At 44.5% G+C, this 19,578-nt stretch overlaps 1 protein-coding gene across 1 annotated transcript; it reads right to left on the reverse strand.

Annotated features, from left to right (window-relative positions):
* Nucleotides 1-1,943: 1,943 nt before the first annotated feature.
* LOC111192416 (uncharacterized) lies at nucleotides 1,944-15,502 on the reverse strand. The gene is made up of 20 exons (XM_049465057.1): nucleotides 15,434-15,502; nucleotides 14,738-14,861; nucleotides 14,498-14,647; nucleotides 13,922-14,071; nucleotides 13,682-13,831; nucleotides 13,226-13,495; nucleotides 12,218-12,367; nucleotides 11,522-11,671; nucleotides 11,282-11,431; nucleotides 8,399-11,047; nucleotides 8,160-8,279; nucleotides 7,876-7,982; nucleotides 7,646-7,716; nucleotides 5,710-5,834; nucleotides 5,477-5,605; nucleotides 5,314-5,359; nucleotides 3,900-3,937; nucleotides 3,665-3,755; nucleotides 3,360-3,552; nucleotides 1,944-3,217 (listed from the first exon to the last, which is right to left on the reverse strand). Exons 1-20 carry the CDS (start codon nucleotides 15,500-15,502, stop codon nucleotides 3,092-3,094), a joined length of 5,058 nt encoding a protein of 1,685 aa, XP_049321014.1. The 3' UTR covers nucleotides 1,944-3,091.
* Between the last annotated feature and the right edge of the window lie 4,076 nt (nucleotides 15,503-19,578).

Raw genomic sequence — 19,578 nt, forward strand, 5'->3', positions numbered from 1 at the left:
GATTCCTGTCTGTGACCACAGGATGTCCAGCTTTTACCAAAAACTAATCAATAATACAAGACAACACAGACAACTTTTTAAATGTTTCATTATAGATGCCTCATAAATGCTTAACTAACATTTAATTGAATATCTATGAAATGCAACTGAATGCTGAGCTGAATAACTCTAACCATAGCCTTAAGCTAAGCCTGACCCTAAACTTAACCTAAGCCTTTACATTTAATAGTTAGTGTTCAGTTGTGTGTAATAGACGGTGAGTTGAACATGGACATTGAGTGCAGCTCATCTCCCCATGAGTATGTAAAGGAAAAGGGTGAAAAGGTAAGGGTGTCAGAAATTATATAAATGCAATCCAAAACATGTTTAGCCGTACAAATGAACCCTCTTTAAAATCTTATTCATATAATATAAATATACTACTCATTTCTTACCTCACTTCATTTTTAAAAAGCAAAACCAGAACCACTGTTTATTTTATATACGACAACTTACAGTTGTTGTTCTGTAGTGAATGCTGGATATTTTTGTTTATTTCTGTCTACAATTCCCCAATCAATAAATCCTCTTTTTTGGGTGGCAGAGCAAGAACACATCTTGGAACTTTAAACATTCTAGGCAAATGCATTCTTCAAAAATAGTAATGCAAAATGGGTAGTGAAACACAACAAGCTCTATTTTAGCATTCTATAGGTGAGCCATCAACTACACACCATGCAGCTTGATTTAGGGCGTGTTAGTGTGTCTTTGCTATGGTATTGAGAGCAAAAGTACTCCTTGCTTGGCTCAAAATGCACAAAAGGCATGTAATAATTTTCTTAATTAATTTTGGGTGTGGTGTAGGCGTAACATGAAATAAACCAATCAACGTTACACCGTTACACTTGTAATTCTCTTTAATATGGCCAATTTATTATTGTATCCAATTATGGCCAATTATTTATTATATCTACTAGAGTCTACTGTCCAGTGTCATTCATTTTACTTTAATCCTGGATATATGGAGATATATGGAGTGCATTATTAATATCTCAGTTAGGGATGTGCCATATCATATTGTATGCAATAATAAAATTTAATTTACATTTTGCTGCAGTAGTGTATTCCTGATACACTTGCAATTTCTCCTGTAATTCATATCAAGTGTGTTCTATCTGGATGAGGTCAGGAATCTGTATAGGCCAGTTCAGTTCTTCCACACCATGTCGCCGTCATCCGTGTTTTTTATTGACCTTATTTGTGCACTGGTGCACAGTCAGGTTGAAACAGGAAGGGCCATCTCCAAACTGTTCCTGCAATGATAGAAGCCTAAAAATTGTCCAAAATCTCTTGAAATGATGAAGCTGGAACTAAGGGACCAATTGCAAATAATGAAAAATAACCCCACACCCAACTGTACACTTGGCACAATGCATAAAGACAAGTACCATTCTCCTGGCCATTGCTAAACCCAAACTCATCTATCTTTTGTAATGGAAGGCTTGGTTGCAGCTGCTCGACCAAGGAAACCCATTCCATGAAGCTTTCTACGCGCTTTTCTTTAGCTAATCTGAAGCCACATGAAATTTGGAGCCCTGTAGCGATTGACTCTGCAGAAAACTGGCAACCTCTTCATACCATACCTCTCAGAATCTGCTGATTGGTGAGTGAATACTTCTGTCAATATAGTGTCTATTCTCAAAAAATAATAATTTTAAGATCATGATTATTATATGATGATGATATAGCTACAGATGAAAGCAACTGCCAAAATGGTAACATCAGTATTCCCAAACATATTGCACTGAAAGTATGAAAGTATCAAGCATAGCTAAAAACAACCAAGACAGCAGACTGACTTAGAATCGAGTAATTGTTTATTCACTTTGTCTAATGTATCAAACTTTACTACCAAACATGAGTGTTTTTCTTTTGTTAAAAATGTATTAAGGAGCACACATCTGTATTCTTTAATTTTCATAATTTTATTTAAACTTAAGCTCACCTCTTCCACAGAATTCCTCAGACTTTGATACATATTACAATGCCTACATCATGTTACAGTGTCTCATACGAATGCACAGATATCTTGATCATTGTTTTACCTGAGATCCAGTCTAGGCAACGTTCAGTTTTATCTAAAAATAGCATATAAATAAACAAAGTAATAAATAAATAAATAGAACTGTGTTGCTCAGACATGCTCAACAGGTTAAACACTCACATGAAATCTTATTTTTACTGCTGAAAGTTTGACATTCATTCTATCACTTTTTGGTCAATTTAAAATTTAACCAGTAATAGACAATGCATTACAATTCTGTACATGTGTCTTACAATATTTAACATCAATAATTTACAAATATACACACAGTCTTTTTGTTCTATATATGTGCACATACCTTTAAGACTAGGGGTAAAGCTTGATTTAGGGCATGTCGGTGTGTCTTTGCAATCGTGTGGATGCAAACAATATGCCTGAACTAATTATCGTAATTAATCATGGGTGTGTTTTGGGCGTAACGTGAAATAAACCAATCAGCATGTCACTTGCCATTCCCTTTAAGAGCCAGGTGCACTCTGTGCTTCTCAGCAGAGGAAACTGACCTGCGCCTTTTCGCTTTGAAGGTGCACGAGCGGGTCATTTACGGGAACAGCAATGTTATTTAATTTAGTATGCTGTTTATTGTTCTGTCTATTATTGGGTTTGCTTGTTATTCTGTTTATTATTGGGTTTGCGTGCTGCAGCGTGTCCTTGTGTGTGTGTGTGTGTGTGTAAAGAACGGGAGTGTATGCGCATTGAGCATGCGGGGGGCACTTGAGTTGCCAAGATAGCAGTGAATGTCTGACAACTAACTATGGAGTTTAAATTAGACAGTGGCGCACATCAGTGTAGAGATATTAAGCATCTTTGGTACTTAAACAATGCAGGCGCAAGGTATGAAAAAATAGCAATGAGCATCGCGACACGCCTTGTGCCTATTAAGCACAGTTTCATTGACTTCTTTTTTTTTTAGAATTTAATATAAAAGGGCCTCAATTTTTTTCAGCATGTTAACATTTTGGCCCACCTGTTTCCTATTTAGCATTAAATGCAGCATTAAATGCAGCATTAATATTGGAGATTTCTGCCGTCATCAGGAATAAATTGTGGGTTACTTGTGCCCCTGGATCCATTACTCACTGGGCTGGCCCTAGACTGATTTCTGTCAACATTCAAATTCCCGTCTCTGTCCATCTGTAAAAAAAAAGAAGAAAAAAAAATAGCAATAAGTAAAAAACTTAATCAAAGTGTAAAAAAAAAATAATAATAATTAAATACTATTGGTAATAATAATAATAATAATAATAGTAATACTCAGACAGTAATATCTTCTTACCTGTATTATTACTGGCTCATTTTTGTTCACCAGAGCATTTGTGCTTCCACTGTTTGCTGTTTCCAGATTGGCTGATTGCCAGCTAAAATCGAGGTTGGCCCATGTGATTCTGGGAATTCTTGGCGGTTTATTGGACTCCATATCACCGAACACTCTCAGCTCATCTAAAGATAAGCTGCCTTTCTTTTTCCATCTGTAAGGTTACATAATTTATCTCATTATGTCTCAATGTAACCTTTTAGATGTTTTACGTACAATAATGTAATATAAATCTTAAATACTGCAGTTAACATAGGCAGACCCACCTTAAACTCTGCATAACTATAACAGTCACCAGACCAGCGAGCAACAGTATTCCCAGTACAGTGGAGACAATGACCACAGCCAAGAGATATGCTGTGAATCGAGAAGATCAGACGGGTTATCAATTATGATAACCCGCATAAGTATTTTTATATTTTGCATCAACCATTGCATATTCATATTCAGATAAGTTCTAAAAATTTAAGAGGTTTCAATAATGATGTTAACATTACTTACACTCATTACAGTTGAAACCGGAATAACCAAAAGGACATCTGAAAAAAAAACAAGTTCCAAAGCTACATTATATTTACTACAAAACACCAATAATGTTCAAAGCGTTCAGTTCAATATCTTAAATATTTTTTACTTAAATATTTACACTTTGGTAAAAAATTGAAGGGTACCTACATTCATTATTTAATTCCACATTCCGAAGCTGCATTTATTGAGCATAATTGATGTATTTATAAATATCTTTGTGCCGGTACTCGAAACATAAAATACATTTTCATCAGTAAAATTATGTTTTATTTATTTTCGCATTGAACATGTCTAAGTTATTATGTTTATAACTCTATCAATAGGACGAGTGTTTCTAATACATAATGTGTCTAATGAATGTTGCTCAAAAGGTTTAAAATAATTTCTGAATTGAAAACGTGTTACCACTTCAGTTTGAGGGCCTTAAAATCATTCATTTAATTAATATATTAATTTTTTATAAACAGTTGTCTGTCTTACAAATGGTGTTATAAATGAAGCAAAGGACCATCACTTAAGCATAAGTCACTTGAGTATCCAATTCCGTGGAACCATTGAACTAAAAAACATACTTCTTAACAGGAGAGCACTGACCTGGTGACACTGCTGAGAGAGACTTCATAGATATGTTTCAAGAGAAGGATTCACATTTCCTCCCCAATTTACACGGCCAATTACCCAACCCGTTTATTAGGACTCCCCCTATCACTAATGATGCCCCAACACCAGGAGGGTGAAGACTAGCACATGCCTCCTCCGATACATGTGAAGTCAGCCACCGCCTCTTTTTGAACTGCTGTTGATGCAGCATTGCCAGGTAGCATCACAGCGCTGCACTCGGAGAAAATCGCAGCGACTCGCTTTTACATCAGCTCAGAGACGCCTTGTGCTGTGACATCATCTATTGGACTGATGTGGGGAGTGAGCGCCATCTACCCACCCAGAGAGAGCAAGGCCAATTGTGCTCTCTCAGGGCTCCGGTAGCTGTTGGCAGGCTACATAACCAAGATTCGAACCGGCGATCTCCTGATCATAGTGGCAGTGCTTAGTCTGTTGGACCTCCCGGAGTCCAGGAGTATAATATTTAAAACATATACATGTTAATACATTGTCAACACTACCTGACTTTATAAAATGTCTTATGTCGTGAGTACTGGCATTAGCTATTTCTAAATATTGCTTTTAGATAACTTATTTTGCATTGGATATGTATGTCTTATGAAACCTCTATGTAGGTTATGTCATATTCTCACAGTTCATATGTACAAAGTAAATTTTCCAGTGAACATTGAAAGTATTGAAGTAACACTGTGAGTGTCAAAATTCTAATACTTCCAGTGTTACAGTTGCAAATTCACTGTATGTAGGTATACAAGCAAGTACTCACGGTTCACAGTAGTCTGAGTTGACTGCTTTCTCACCACTCAGACAGGCTACAGAGAGAAAGCCAAAATTATACCAATAAAAGATTTTCGTGCCATTATAAATGTGAGGAGCCATATCACAATGCACTTACAAGCCAATTTACACCAGCATAAAAACAAGCTTACCAAAGCAGGCCCGGTCCGTTGCTGGCAACCTTATATATCCAGCTTTACATGTGCAGGAGGTAAGGCCATTTCTGGAGGAGCAATCTGTGGAATTCGCCTCACAATATCCTATAGAGCATGTGTCCCTTACTGAAGATGGATCAAATGGAAGAGAATTAAAGTTTGATGTACTTTTACCAAGAAAAGCTTTTAGATGGAATGAATGTTAATTAGAGCAAAAGAAAAGTACATACATTCGACAATTTCTGCGTTGCTGCCGTTAAAAGTTACATTGCTTAATGCCTCTTTTACTGACTCACTGGAGACATCTGATGCAACTTCAAAAAAGTTCTGCACGTCTGCGATTACACTGCCTTGCCTGAAGAAGAACACAACAGAACAGTGACGTGAAAGAAGTCATGTGTACATTAATTCAAAAGCACGCTTTTATTGTCAGCTACATTAAAATCTTAGGGTTGCAGCACAATGTTTAAACTGGCTTTGAGTGATTTTATGCAGTTTATGTTCTCAAAAACACAAAGTAAATACCACTTTTGTTTTGCCTTATGTTTAACGTTTTAGACTTCTTGTAGCCATTCTAGACTGTAGTCCTTTACTATTGGCCAGTCTCTGGATTTTTTTATTTATTTGCTAGACTTTGTTTTTTTACAATTTGTTCAAAGCAGCATTATGCAAAAAAATTGCTTCCCCTAAAATCAAATCAGATCAAATCAAATTATGATGTGTAATTCACTTTTACACTTTTCATATTGCAATGCAAGAGTTAGTATTCAACATATTTCAATATACTACGATACTGTAAGCAATAGATTGCAATGAAAAGTTGCCATAGAATAAAAAACACTATCATTTGCATAAATCTGAGTAAAAAAAATTAACTAATAGATTTAAATGAAAACTGAAAAATGTCAATGATATGCTTAATGGCCTAAATTAATTTCAGTTTTCAGTGTAGTTTTCATTGATAAAATCATGTGGTGCTAGTTGTGTGTTCTACTGTTATCACTTTAAGTAAACAGCACTTTATGTCTTTATAATTGTAACAGGACATGCTCATCCACATCTCAGAAGCTTGCCCTAAGGACACAGATTCTATGGCATGATCAGCCACACCGCCAGAACTATTGGCTTATTGTTTGAATGATCTCCACTGCTCCCTTTCTGCAAAATCTGCAGGAATATTTAAGATTATCACACGGCACGACTAGGAACCTCTAAAAACCTCTACTGCTGAAACGTACGGCATGTTACATTGCATACAACTGCTGTATGTGTAGCTTATTGCCCATATCAGTAAAGTTTTTTTTTTTTTATCATTTACACTTCCTGATTGCCTTTATCTTTACTTGTGCTATCTGACACTTTCTTCTGTGTCCAACTATTTTTTTGATGATGAGTTTCATAGATAAAAAAAAATCACTGCAGTTAATTTCACTGGACTTTAACTGTCAGGAGACATATACAGCTCTAAAAAAATCTAAAAAAAAATCTCTGATTTTGCTATTTACAGGTATATGTTTCAGTAAAATGAACATTTTATTGTCATTTAGAGCATTTATTTGAAGAAAATGAGAAATGGCTGAAGTAAAAAAAAGATGCAGAATTTTTAGACCATAAATAATGCAAAGAAAACAAGTTCATATTCATAAAGTTTTAAGAGTTTAAAAATCAATATTTGGTGGAGTAACCCTGGTTTTTAATCACAGTTTTCATGCATCTCAGCATGTTCCTCTCCACCAGTCTTACACACTGCTTTTGGATAACTTTATGCCACTCTTGGTTCATCTTGGTTTGATGGCTTCTGATTCAACACAAGGTTCTTATAAAATGTAATAAATAAGGGCGTTGCTAAAATATGTAGTCTCTGTGGTTCAAAGTCTCATATTTATGAGGACTTTACTAAGATTTAAAGGATATGCATTGAAGTATGTATTGCCTTTTTGCTGTAAATACATTTTTACAAAAATACAAGGTAAAAGAAAATGATAATAATAATTAGAAGAAGTTTTCATGTTTTACAGGTTTTCTAGAATGTACAGGAACCCAGTATAAGGATCCATGTGGTGTCCCAACCCTTGTAAAGAACCGATCCAGAACAAAGTTCCAGCGCAGAACTGGTAAAGTGTTCACAGAGCAGACAGAAAAGTAACACACGTAAGTAATACTCACCTAAGACTTAAAACTGTAGATCCAACATATCCCATTAAATGGAATTCTGGTTTACTAAAAGTTTTCCGGATCTGTAAACATGTAGACATTACAGAAATGTGTGCTAACTGATAATTTTAGATTTTGAAGCTGTAGCAGATGGTAAATAAACAATGCAGATTATTCAGAAAAAAAGACAATAAAATGTTTAAACATTTTCATATTTCACATGTCAAATACAAAGGTCTTACCCCATCAATAATTTCATCTGCCGTTTCTCTAAATACTTTTGAAGTCTTGTCCAACATATCGACTTTAAATTCTGCCTCAAATCTTAAATCGCTGGGGAAAGTCTTTGCTAGAATCACAAAACAAGAGGATTGTGGAAATCTGTCACTACTATTACCTGTAAATTAAATCTATACATATACAAGTACTTATTTTTTCTTTATAGTACAGAGTCCTAAGCTAAACAATTTGTGTGAATGTGAATGCACATTTTGGAAAGTATAAAAGGGACGCAGCCCTGATTTACCAAGAGAACAGGTTTTCAGCTCTTCACTGTAGAACAGCCCCGGCCTACACAAACAGGTGTGGTTGCCAAAGCGCTCCTCACAGGTGCTTTCTGGAGGACAAGGGTTCAAGTCACAGGGACCTGCTGGATATAATAACATTTAGAAAACAGAAACTGTTTAAGTGTGAAATACTGCTATTTATAAACACACCAGTAGTGTTACTGCTCTGACAGCTACAGTTGTTAATTTTCCACTGTACCTGGTTTTGTAGTGGTTATAGCCACAATAGTTGTGGTGGTGGTGGTGGTGGTGGTGGTGACAGGATTTGTCTCAGTGGTAATAACAGCGCTTGGATCAGTAGTGGTGGCCAAACTAGGCTCAGTCGTGGTGACAGCACTTTGTTCAGTGGTAGTGAAAACACTTGGTTCAGTGGTGGTGGCCACAATAGGCTCAGTTGTGGTGTCAGCACTAGGCTCTGTGGTGCTGTCTATGCTATGCTCAGTTGTGATAACAGCATTTGGTTCAGTGGTGGTCAAATCACTCGGTTCAGGGGTGGTCGTCAGAATAGACTCAGTCGTAGTGACATCACTTGGTTCAGTGGTGGTAACAGCACTTTGTTCAGTGGTGGTGGCCACAATAGTCTCAGTGGTGGAGACAGCACTAGGATCAGTTGTGGAGACAGCACTTGGTTCAATAGTGGTAGCCAAACTAGGTTCAGTCGTAGTGACTCCACTTGTTTCAGTGGTAGGGACAGCGCTAGGCTCAAGGGTGGAGGAAACACCTGGATCAGTTGTGGTGGCCACAATAGGCTCAGTGCTTGGTTCTGTGGTGGTGGCCATGATAGGCTCAGTTGGAATGACAACATTAGGCTCTGTAGTGGTGACAGTGCTAGGCTCAGTGAAGGTAACAGCACTGGGCTCAGTGGGGGAGACATCACTCAGTTCAGTGGTGGTGGCCACAATAGGCTCAGTCGTAGTAATAGCACTTGGTTCAGTGGTGGTCACGTCACTTGGTTCACTGGTGGTGACCAGCATAGGTTCTGTGGTGGTTACAGCAATTGGTTCTGTAGTGGTCACAACGCTAGTCTCTGTGGTGGAGACATCAATTGATACAGTTGTGGTGACAGCGCTAGGCTCAGTGCTGCTAACAGCACTTGGTTCAGTAGTGGTGTCACCGGTAGGCACAGTTGTGGTGACACCACTTGGTTCAGTGGTGGTGTCACCACTAAGCTCTGTGGTGGTGTCTACACTAGGCTCAGCTGTGGTAACAGCACTTGGTTCAGTGGTGGTGACCACAATAGGTTCTGTGGTAGTTACAGCGCTAGGTTCAGTGGTAGTAACAATACCGGGGTCAGTGGTGGAGACATCACTTGATTCAGTGGTGGTGACAGCACTGGGCTCAGTAGTGGAGACAGCACTTTGTTCAGTGGTAGTGACCACAATAGGTTCTGTTGTGGTTACAGCACTTGGTTCAGTGGTAGTTCCAGCACTAGGCTCAGTGGTGGACACATCACTTGATTCAGTGGTGGTGACAGTGCTAGGCTCTGAGCTGCTAACAGCACTTGGTTCAGTGGTAACAGCGCTGGGATCAGTGGTGGAGACATCACTCGGTTCAGTGCTGGTGGCCACAGTAGGCTCAGTCATAGTGACAGCACTTGGTTCAGTGGTGGAGACATCACTTGGTTCATTGGTGGTGACCACAATAGGTTCTGTGGTGGTTACAGCACTTGGATCTGTGGTGGTTACAGCACTAGGCTCTGTGGTGGAGACATCACTCGATTCAGTGGTGGTGACAGCGCTAGGCTCAGTGCTGGTAACAGCACTTGCTTCAGTGGTGGTGACTGCAATAGGCTCTGTAGTAGTGTCACTGCTAAGCTCTGTGGTGGTGTCTTCACTAGGCTTAGTTGTGGTTACAGCACTAGGCTCAGTGGTGGTTACAGCACTGGGCTCAGTAGTGGAGACATCACTTGGTTCAGTGGTGGTGACCAAAATAGGTTCTGTGGTGGTTACAGCGCTAGGTTCAGTGGTAGTAACATCACTGGGCTCAGTGGTGGTTACAGCACTTGATTCAGTGGTGGTGGCCACAATAGGTTCTGTGGTGGTTACAGCACTTGGATCTGTGGTGGTTACAGCACTTGGCTCTGTGGTGGAGACATCACTTGATTCAGTGGTAGTGACTGCAATCGGCTCTGTAGTGCTGTCAGCACCTGGCTCTGTGGTGGTGTCTTCACTAGTCTCAGTTATGGTAACAGCACTGGGCTCAGTGGTGGAGACATCACTTGTTTCAGTGCTGGTGGCCACAATAGGCTCAGTCGTAGTGACATCACTTGGTTCAGTTGTGGTCACGCCACTTGGTTCTGTGGTGGTTTCAGCACTTGTTTCAGTTGTGGTTACAGCGCTAGGCTCAGTGGTGGAGACATCACTTGATTCAGTGGTGGTGTCAGCACCAGAGTCAGTCGTGGTAACAGCACTGGGCTCAGTGGTGGTGACTGCAATAGGCTCTGTAGTGGTGTCACCGCTAAGCTCTGTGGTGGTGTCTATGCTAGGCTCAGGTGTGGTAACAGCGTTGGACTCAGTGGTGGTTACCACAATAGGTTCTGTGGTGGTTACAGCGCTAGGTTCAGTGGTAGTAACAGCACTGGGCTCAGTAGTGGAGACGTCACTTGGTTCAGTGGTGGTGACCAAAATAGGTTCTGTGGTGGTTACAGCGCTAGGTTCAGTGGTAGTAACATCACTGGGCTCAGTGGTGGAGACATCACTTGGTTCAGTTGTGGAGACATCACTTGGTTCAGTTGTGGTGAACACAATAGGTTCTGTGGTGGTTACAGCGCTAGGTTCAGTGGTGCTTACAGCGCTAGGCTCAGTGGTGGTTACAGCACTTGATTGAGTGGTGGTGGCCACAATAGGTTCTGTGGTGGTTACAGCACTTGGATCTGTGGTGGTTACAGCACTTGGCTCTGTGGTGGAGACATCACTTGATTCAGTGGTGGTTACAGCACTAGGCTCAGTGGTGGAGACATCATTTGACTCAGAGGTGGTGACAGCGCTAGGCTCAGTGGTGGTGACAGTGCTAGGCTCAGTGGTGGTAACAGCACTTGATTCAGTGGTAGTGACTGCAATCGGCTCTGTAGTGCTGTCAGCACCTGGCTCTGTGGTGGTGTCTTGACTAGTCTCAGTTGTGGTAACAGCACTGGGCTCAGTGGTGGAGACATCACTTGTTTCAGTGCTGGTGGCCACAATAGGCTCAGTCGTAGTGACATCACTTGGTTCAGTTGTGGTCACGCCACTTGGTTCTGTGGTGGTTTCAGCACTTGTTTCAGTTGTGGTTACAGCGCTAGGCTCAGTGGTGGAGACATCACTTGATTCAGTGGTGGTGTCAGCACCAGAGTCAGTCGTGGTAACAGCACTGGGCTCAGTGGTGGTGACTGCAATAGGCTCTGTAGTGGTGTCACCGCTAAGCTCTGTGGTGGTGTCTATGCTAGGCTCAGGTGTGGTAACAGCGTTGGACTCAGTGGTGGTTACCACAATAGGTTCTGTGGTGGTTACAGCGCTAGGTTCAGTGGTAGTAACAGCACTGGGCTCAGTAGTGGAGACGTCACTTGGTTCAGTGGTGGTGACCAAAATAGGTTCTGTGGTGGTTACAGCGCTAGGTTCAGTGGTAGTAACATCACTGGGCTCAGTGGTGGAGACATCACTTGGTTCAGTTGTGGAGACATCACTTGGTACAGTTGTGGTGAACACAATAGGTTCTGTGGTGGTTACAGCGCTAGGTTCAGTGGTGCTTACAGCGCTAGGCTCAGTGGTGGTTACAGCACTTGATTGAGTGGTGGTGGCCACAATAGGTTCTGTGGTGGTTACAGCACTTGGATCTGTGGTGGTTACAGCACTTGGCTCTGTGGTGGAGACATCACTTGATTCAGTGGTGGTTACAGCACTAGGCTCAGTGGTGGAGACATCATTTGACTCAGAGGTGGTGACAGCGCTAGGCTCAGTGGTGGTGACAGTGCTAGGCTCAGTGGTGGTAACAGCACTTGATTCAGTGGTAGTGACTGCAATCGGCTCTGTAGTGCTGTCAGCACCTGGCTCTGTGGTGGTGTCTTGACTAGTCTCAGTTGTGGTAACAGCACTGGGCTCAGTGGTGGAGACATCACTTGTTTCAGTGCTGGTGGCCACAATAGGCTCAGTCGTAGTGACATCACTTGGTTCAGTTGTGGTCACGCCACTTGGTTCTGTGGTGGTTTCAGCACTTGTTTCAGTTGTGGTTACAGCGCTAGGCTCAGTGGTGGAGACATCACTTGATTCAGTGGTGGTGTCAGCACCAGAGTCAGTCGTGGTAACAGCACTGGGCTCAGTGGTGGTGACTGCAATAGGCTCTGTGGTGGTTACAGCGCTAGGTTCAGTGGTGCTTACAGCGCTAGGCTCAGTGGTGGTTACAGCACTTGATTCAGTGGTGGTGGCCACAATAGCTTCTGTGGTGGTTACAGCACTTGGCTCTGTGGTGGAGACATCACTTGATTCAGTGGTGGTGACAGCGCTAGGCTCAGTGCTGGTAACAGCACTTGCTTCAGTGGTGGTGACTGCAATAGGCTCTTTAGTAGTGTCACTGCTAAGCTCTGTGGTGGTGTCTTCGCTAGGCTTAGTTGTGGTTACAGCACTAGGCTCAGTGGTGGTTACAGCACTGGGCTCAGTAGTGGAGACATCACTTGGTTCAGTGGTGGTGACCAAAATAGGTTCTGTGGTGGTTACAGCGCTAGGTTCAGTGGTAGTAACATCACTGGGTTCAGTGGTGGAGACATCACTTGGTTCAGTTGTGGAGACATCACTTGGTTCAGTTGTGGAGACATCACTTGGTTCAGTTGTGGTGAACACAATACGTTCTGTGGTGGTTACAGCGCTAGGTTCAGTGGTGCTTACAGCGCTAGGCTCAGTGGTGGTTACAGCACTTGATTCAGTGGTGGTGGCCACAATAGGTTCTGTGGTGGTTACAGCACTTGGATCTGTGGTGGTTACAGCACTTGGCTCTGTGGTGGAGACATCACTTAATTCAGTGGTGGTGACAGCGCTAGGCTCAGTGCTGGTAACAGCACTTGCTTCAGTGGTGGTGACTGCAATGGACTCTGTAGTAGTGTCACTGCTAAGCTCTGTGGTGGTGTCTTCGCTAGGCTTAGTTGTGGTTACAGCACTAGGCTCAAAGGTGGTGACCACAATAGATTCTGTAGTGGTTTCAGCACTTGGTTCAGTGGTGGTTACAGCACTAGGCTCAGTGGTGGAGAAATCACTTGACTCAGTGGTGGTGACAACGCTAGGCTGAGTTGTGGTCACAGCGCTTGGCTCAAAGGTGGTGACCACAATAAATTCTGTTGTGGTTTCAGCACTTGGTTCAGTGGTGGTTACAGCACTAGGCTCAGTGGTGGAGAGATCACTTGACTCAGAGGTGGTGACAGCGCTAGGCTCAGTGGTGGTGACAGTGCTAGGCTCAGTGGTGGTAACAGCACTTGATTCAGTGGTAGTGACTGCAATCGGCTCTGTAGTGCTGTCAGCACCTGGCTCTGAGGTGGTGTCTTCACTAGTCTCAGTTATGGTAACAGCACTGGGCTCAGTGGTGGAGACATCACTTGTTTCAGTGCTGGTGGCCACAATAGGCTCAGTCGTAGTGACATCACTTGGTTCAGTTGTGGTCACGCCACTTGGTTCTGTGGTGGTTTCAGCACTTGTTTCAGTTGTGGTTACAGCGCTAGGCTCAGTGGTGGAGACATCACTTGATTCAGTGGTGGTGTCAGCACCAGAGTCAGTCGTGGTAACAGCACTGGGCTCAGTGGTGGTGACTGCAATAGGCTCTGTAGTGGTGTCACCGCTAAGCTCTGTGGTGGTGTCTATGCTAGGCTCAGGTGTGGTAACAGCGTTGGACTCAGTGGTGGTTACCACAATAGGTTCTGTGGTGGTTACAGCGCTAGGTTCAGTGGTAGTAACAGCACTGGGCTCAGTAGTGGAGACGTCACTTGGTTCAGTGGTGGTGACCAAAATAGGTTCTGTGGTGGTTACAGCGCTAGGTTCAGTGGTAGTAACATCACTGGGCTCAGTGGTGGAGACATCACTTGGTTCAGTTGTGGAGACATCACTTGGTTCAGTTGTGGTGAACACAATAGGTTCTGTGGTGGTTACAGCGCTAGGTTCAGTGGTGCTTACAGCGCTAGGCTCAGTGGTGGTTACAGCACTTGATTGAGTGGTGGTGGCCACAATAGGTTCTGTGGTGGTTACAGCACTTGGATCTGTGGTGGTTACAGCACTTGGCTCTGTGGTGGAGACATCACTTGATTCAGTGGTAGTGACTGCAATCGGCTCTGTAGTGCTGTCAGCACCTGGCTCTGTGGTGGTGTCTTCACTAGTCTCAGTTATGGTAACAGCACTGGGCTCAGTGGTGGAGACATCACTTGTTTCAGTGCTGGTGGCCACAATAGGCTCAGTCGTAGTGACATCACTTGGTTCAGTTGTGGTCACGCCACTTGGTTCTGTGGTGGTTTCAGCACTTGTTTCAGTTGTGGTTACAGCGCTAGGCTCAGTGGTGGAGACATCACTTGATTCAGTGGTGGTGTCAGCACCAGAGTCAGTCGTGGTAACAGCACTGGGCTCAGTGGTGGTGACTGCAATAGGCTCTGTAGTGGTGTCACCGCTAAGCTCTGTGGTGGTGTCTATGCTAGGCTCAGGTGTGGTAACAGCGTTGGACTCAGTGGTGGTTACCACAATAGGTTCTGTGGTGGTTACAGCGCTAGGTTCAGTGGTAGTAACAGCACTGGGCTCAGTAGTGGAGACGTCACTTGGTTCAGTGGTGGTGACCAAAATAGGTTCTGTGGTGGTTACAGCGCTAGGTTCAGTGGTAGTAACATCACTGGGCTCAGTGGTGGAGACATCACTTGGTTCAGTTGTGGAGACATCACTTGGTACAGTTGTGGTGAACACAATAGGTTCTGTGGTGGTTACAGCGCTAGGTTCAGTGGTGCTTACAGCGCTAGGCTCAGTGGTGGTTACAGCACTTGATTGAGTGGTGGTGGCCACAATAGGTTCTGTGGTGGTTACAGCACTTGGATCTGTGGTGGTTACAGCACTTGGCTCTGTGGTGGAGACATCACTTGATTCAGTGGTGGGTACAGCACTAGGCTCAGTGGTGGAGACATCATTTGACTCAGAGGTGGTGACAGCGCTAGGCTCAGTGGTGGTGACAGTGCTAGGCTCAGTGGTGGTAACAGCACTTGATTCAGTGGTAGTGACTGCAATCGGCTCTGTAGTGCTGTCAGCACCTGGCTCTGTGGTGGTGTCTTGACTAGTCTCAGTTGTGGTAACAGCACTGGGCTCAGTGGTGGAGACATCACTTGTTTCAGTGCTGGTGGCCACAATAGGCTCAGTCGTAGTGACATCACTTGGTTCAGTTGTGGTCACGCCACTTGGTTCTGTGGTGGTTTCAGCACTTGTTTCAGTTGTGGTTACAGCGCTAGGCTCAGTGGTGGAGACATCACTTGATTCAGTGGTGGTGTCAGCACCAGAGTCAGTCGTGGTAACAGCACTGGGCTCAGTGGTGGTGACTGCAATAGGCTCTGTGGTGGTTACAGCGCTAGGTTCAGTGGTGCTTACAGCGCTAGGCTCAGTGGTGGTTACAGCACTTGATTCAGTGGTGGAGACATCACTTGATTCAGTGGTGGTGACAGCGCTAGGCTCAGTGCTGGTAACAGCACTTGCTTCAGTGGTGGTGACTGCAATAGGCTCTTTAGTAGTGTCACTGCTAAGCTCTGTGGTGGTGTCTTCGCTAGGCTTAGTTGTGGTTACAGCACTAGGCTCAGTGGTGGTTACAGCACTGGGCTCAGTAGTGGAGACATCACTTGGTTCAGTGGTGGTGACCAAAATAGGTTCTGTGGTGGTTACAGCGCTAGGTTCAGTGGTAGTAACATCACTGGGCTCAGTGGTGGAGACATCACTTGGTTCAGTTGTGGAGACATCACTTGGTTCAGTTGTGGTGAACACAATAGGTTCTGTGGTGGTTACAGCACTTGGATCTGTGGTGGTTACAGCACTTGGCTCTGTGGTGGAGACATCACTTGATTCAGTGGTGGTGACAGCGCTAGGCTCAGTGCTGGTAACAGCACTTGCTTCAGTGGTGGTGACTGCAATAGGCTCTGTAGTAGTGTCACTGCTAAGCTCTGTGGTGGTGTCTTCGCTAGGCTTAGTTGTGGTTACAGCACTAGGCTCAGTGGTGGTTACAGCACTGGGCTCAGTAGTGGAGACATCACTTGGTACAGTGGTGGTGACCAAAATAGGTTCTGTGGTGGTTACAGCGCTAGGTTCAGTGGTAGTAACATCACTGGGCTCAGTGGTGGAGACATCACTTGGTTCAGTTGTGGAGACATCACTTGGTTCAGTTGTGGAGACATCACTTGGTTCAGTTGTGGTGAACACAATAGGTTCTGTGGTGCTTACAGCGCTAGGTTCAGTGGTGCTTACAGCGCTAGGCTCAGTGGTGGTTACAGCACTTGATTCAGTGGTGGTGGCCACAATAGGTTCTGTGGTGGTTACAGCACTTGGATTTGTGGTGGTTACAGCACTTGGCTCTGTGGTGGAGACATCACTTGATTCAGTGGTGGTGACAGCGCTAGGCTCAGTGCTGGTAACAGCACTTGCTTCAGTGGTGGTGACTGCAATGGACTCTGTAGTAGTGTCACTGCTAAGCTCTGTGGTGGTGTCTTCGCTAGGCTTAGTTGTGGTTACAGCACTAGGCTCAAAGGTGGTGACCACAATAGATTCTGTAGTGGTTTCAGCACTTGGTTCAGTGGTGGTTACAGCACTAGGCTCAGTGGTGGAGAAATCACTTGACTCAGTGGTGGTGACAACGCTAGGCTGAGTTGTGGTCACAGCGCTTGGCTCAAAGGTGGTGACCACAATAAATTCTGTTGTGGTTTCAGCACTTGGTTCAGTGGTGGTTACAGCACCTGGCTCAGTGGTGGAGAGATCACTTGACTCAGAGGTGGTGACAGCGCTAGGCTCAGTGGTGGTGACAGTGCTAGGCTCAGTGGTGGTAACAGCATTTGATTCAGTGGTAGTGACTGCAATCGGCTCTGTAGTGCTGTCAGCACCTGGCTCTGTGGTGGTGTCTTCACTAGTCTCAGTTATGGTAACAGCACTGGGCTCAGTGGTGGAGACATCACTTGTTTCAGTGCTGGTGGCCACAATAGGCTCAGTCGTAGTGACATCACTTGGTTCAGTTGTGGTCACGCCACTTGGTTCTGTGGTGGTTTCAGCACTTGTTTCAGTTGTGGTTACAGCGCTAGGCTCAGTGGTGGAGACATCACTTGATTCAGTGGTGGTGTCAGCACCAGAGTCAGTCGTGGTAACAGCACTGGGCTCAGTGGTGGTGACTGCAATAGGCTCTGTAGTGGTGTCACCGCTAAGCTCTGTGGTGGTGTCTATGCTAGGCTCAGGTGTGGTAACAGCGTTGGACTCAGTGGTGGTTACCACAATAGGTTCTGTGGTGGTTACAGCACTAGGTTCAGTGGTAGTAACAGCACTGGGCTCAGTAGTGGAGACGTCACTTGGTTCAGTGGTGGTGACCAAAATAGGTTCTGTGGTGGTTACAGCGCTAGGTTCAGTGGTAGTAACATCACTGGGCTCAGTGGTGGAGACATCACTTGGTTCAGTTGTGGAGACATCACTTGGTTCAGTTGTGGTGAACACAATAGGTTCTGTGGTGGTTACAGCGCTAGGTTCAGTGGTGCTTACAGCGCTAGGCTCAGTGGTGGTTACAGCACTTGATTCAGTGGTGGTGGCCACAATAGGTTCTGTGGTGGTTACAGCACTTGGCTCTGTGGTGGAGACATCACTTGATTCAGTGGTGGTTACAGCACTAGGCTCAGTGGTGGAGACATCATTTGACTCAGAGGTGGTGACAGCGCTAGGCTCTGTGGTGGTGACAGTGCTAGGCTCAGTGGTGGTAACAGCATTTGATTCAGTGGTAGTGACTGCAATCGGCTCTGTAGTGCTGTCAGCACCTGGCTCTGTGGTGGTGTCTTCACTAGTCTCAGTTGTGGTAACAGCACTGGGCTCAGTGGTGGAGACATCACTTGTTTCAGTGCTGGTGGCCACAATAGGCTCAGTCGTAGTGACATCACTTGGTTCAGTTGTGGTCACGCCACTTGGTTCTGTGGTGGTTTCAGCACTTGTTTCAGTTGTGGTTACAGCGCTAGGCTCAGTGGTGGAGACATCACTTGATTCAGTGGTGGTGTCAGCACCAGAGTCAGTCGTGGTAACAGCACTGGGCTCAGTGGTGGTGACTGCAATAGGCTCTGTAGTGGTGTCACCGCTAAGCTCTGTGGTGGTGTCTATGCTAGGCTCAGGTGTGGTAACAGCGTTGGACTCAGTGGTGGTTACCACAATAGGTTCTGTGGTGGTTACAGCGCTAGGTTCAGTGGTAGTAACAGCACTGGGCTCAGTAGTGGAGACATCACTTGGTTCAGTGGTGGTGACCAAAATAGGTTCTGTGGTGGTTACAGCGCTAGGTTCAGTGGTAGTAACATCACTGGGCTCAGTGGTGGAGACATCACTTGGTTCAGTTGTGGAGACATCACTTGGTTCAGTTGTGGTGAACACAATAGGTTCTGTGGTGGTTACAGCGCTAGGTTCAGTGGTGCTTACAGCGCTAGGCTCAGTGGTGGTTACAGCACTTGGATCTGTGGTGGTTACAGCACTTGGCTCTTTGGTGGAGACATCACTTGATTCAGTGGTGGTGACAGCGCTAGGCTCAGTGTTGGTAACAGCACTTGCTTCAGTGGTGGTGACTGCAATAGGCTCTGTAGTAGTGTCACTGCTAAGCTCTGTGGTGGTGTCTTCGCTAGGCTTAGTTGTGGTTACAGCACTAGGCTCAGTGGTGGTTACAGCACTGGGCTCAGTAGTGGAGACATCACTTGGTTCAGTGGTGGTGACCAAAATAGGTTCTGTGGTGGTTACAGCACTAGGTTCAGTGGTAGTAACATCACTGGGCTCAGTGGTGGAGACATCACTTGGTTCAGTTGTGGAGACATCACTTGGTTCAGTTGTGGTGAACACAATAGGTTCTGTGGTGGTTACAGCGCTAGGTTCAGTGGTGCTTACAGCGCTAGGCTCAGTGGTGGTTACAGCACTTGATTTAGTGGTGGTGGCCACAATAGGTTCTGTGGTGGTTACAGCACTTGGATCTGTGGTGGTTACAGCACTTGGCTCTGTGGTGGAGACATCACTTGATTCAGTGGTAGTGACTGCAATCGGCTCTGTAGTGCTGTCAGCACCTGGCTCTGTGGTGGTGTCTTCACTAGTCTCAGTTATGGTAACAGCACTGGGCTCAGTGGTGGAGACATCACTTGTTTCAGTGCTGGTGGCCACAATAGGCTCAGTCGTAGTGACATCACTTGGTTCAGTTGTGGTC

This window comes from Astyanax mexicanus, chromosome 15 (genome assembly GCF_023375975.1).
Source record: "Astyanax mexicanus isolate ESR-SI-001 chromosome 15, AstMex3_surface, whole genome shotgun sequence".
In the NCBI taxonomy this organism is placed as follows: Eukaryota; Metazoa; Chordata; class Actinopteri; order Characiformes; family Acestrorhamphidae; genus Astyanax; species Astyanax mexicanus.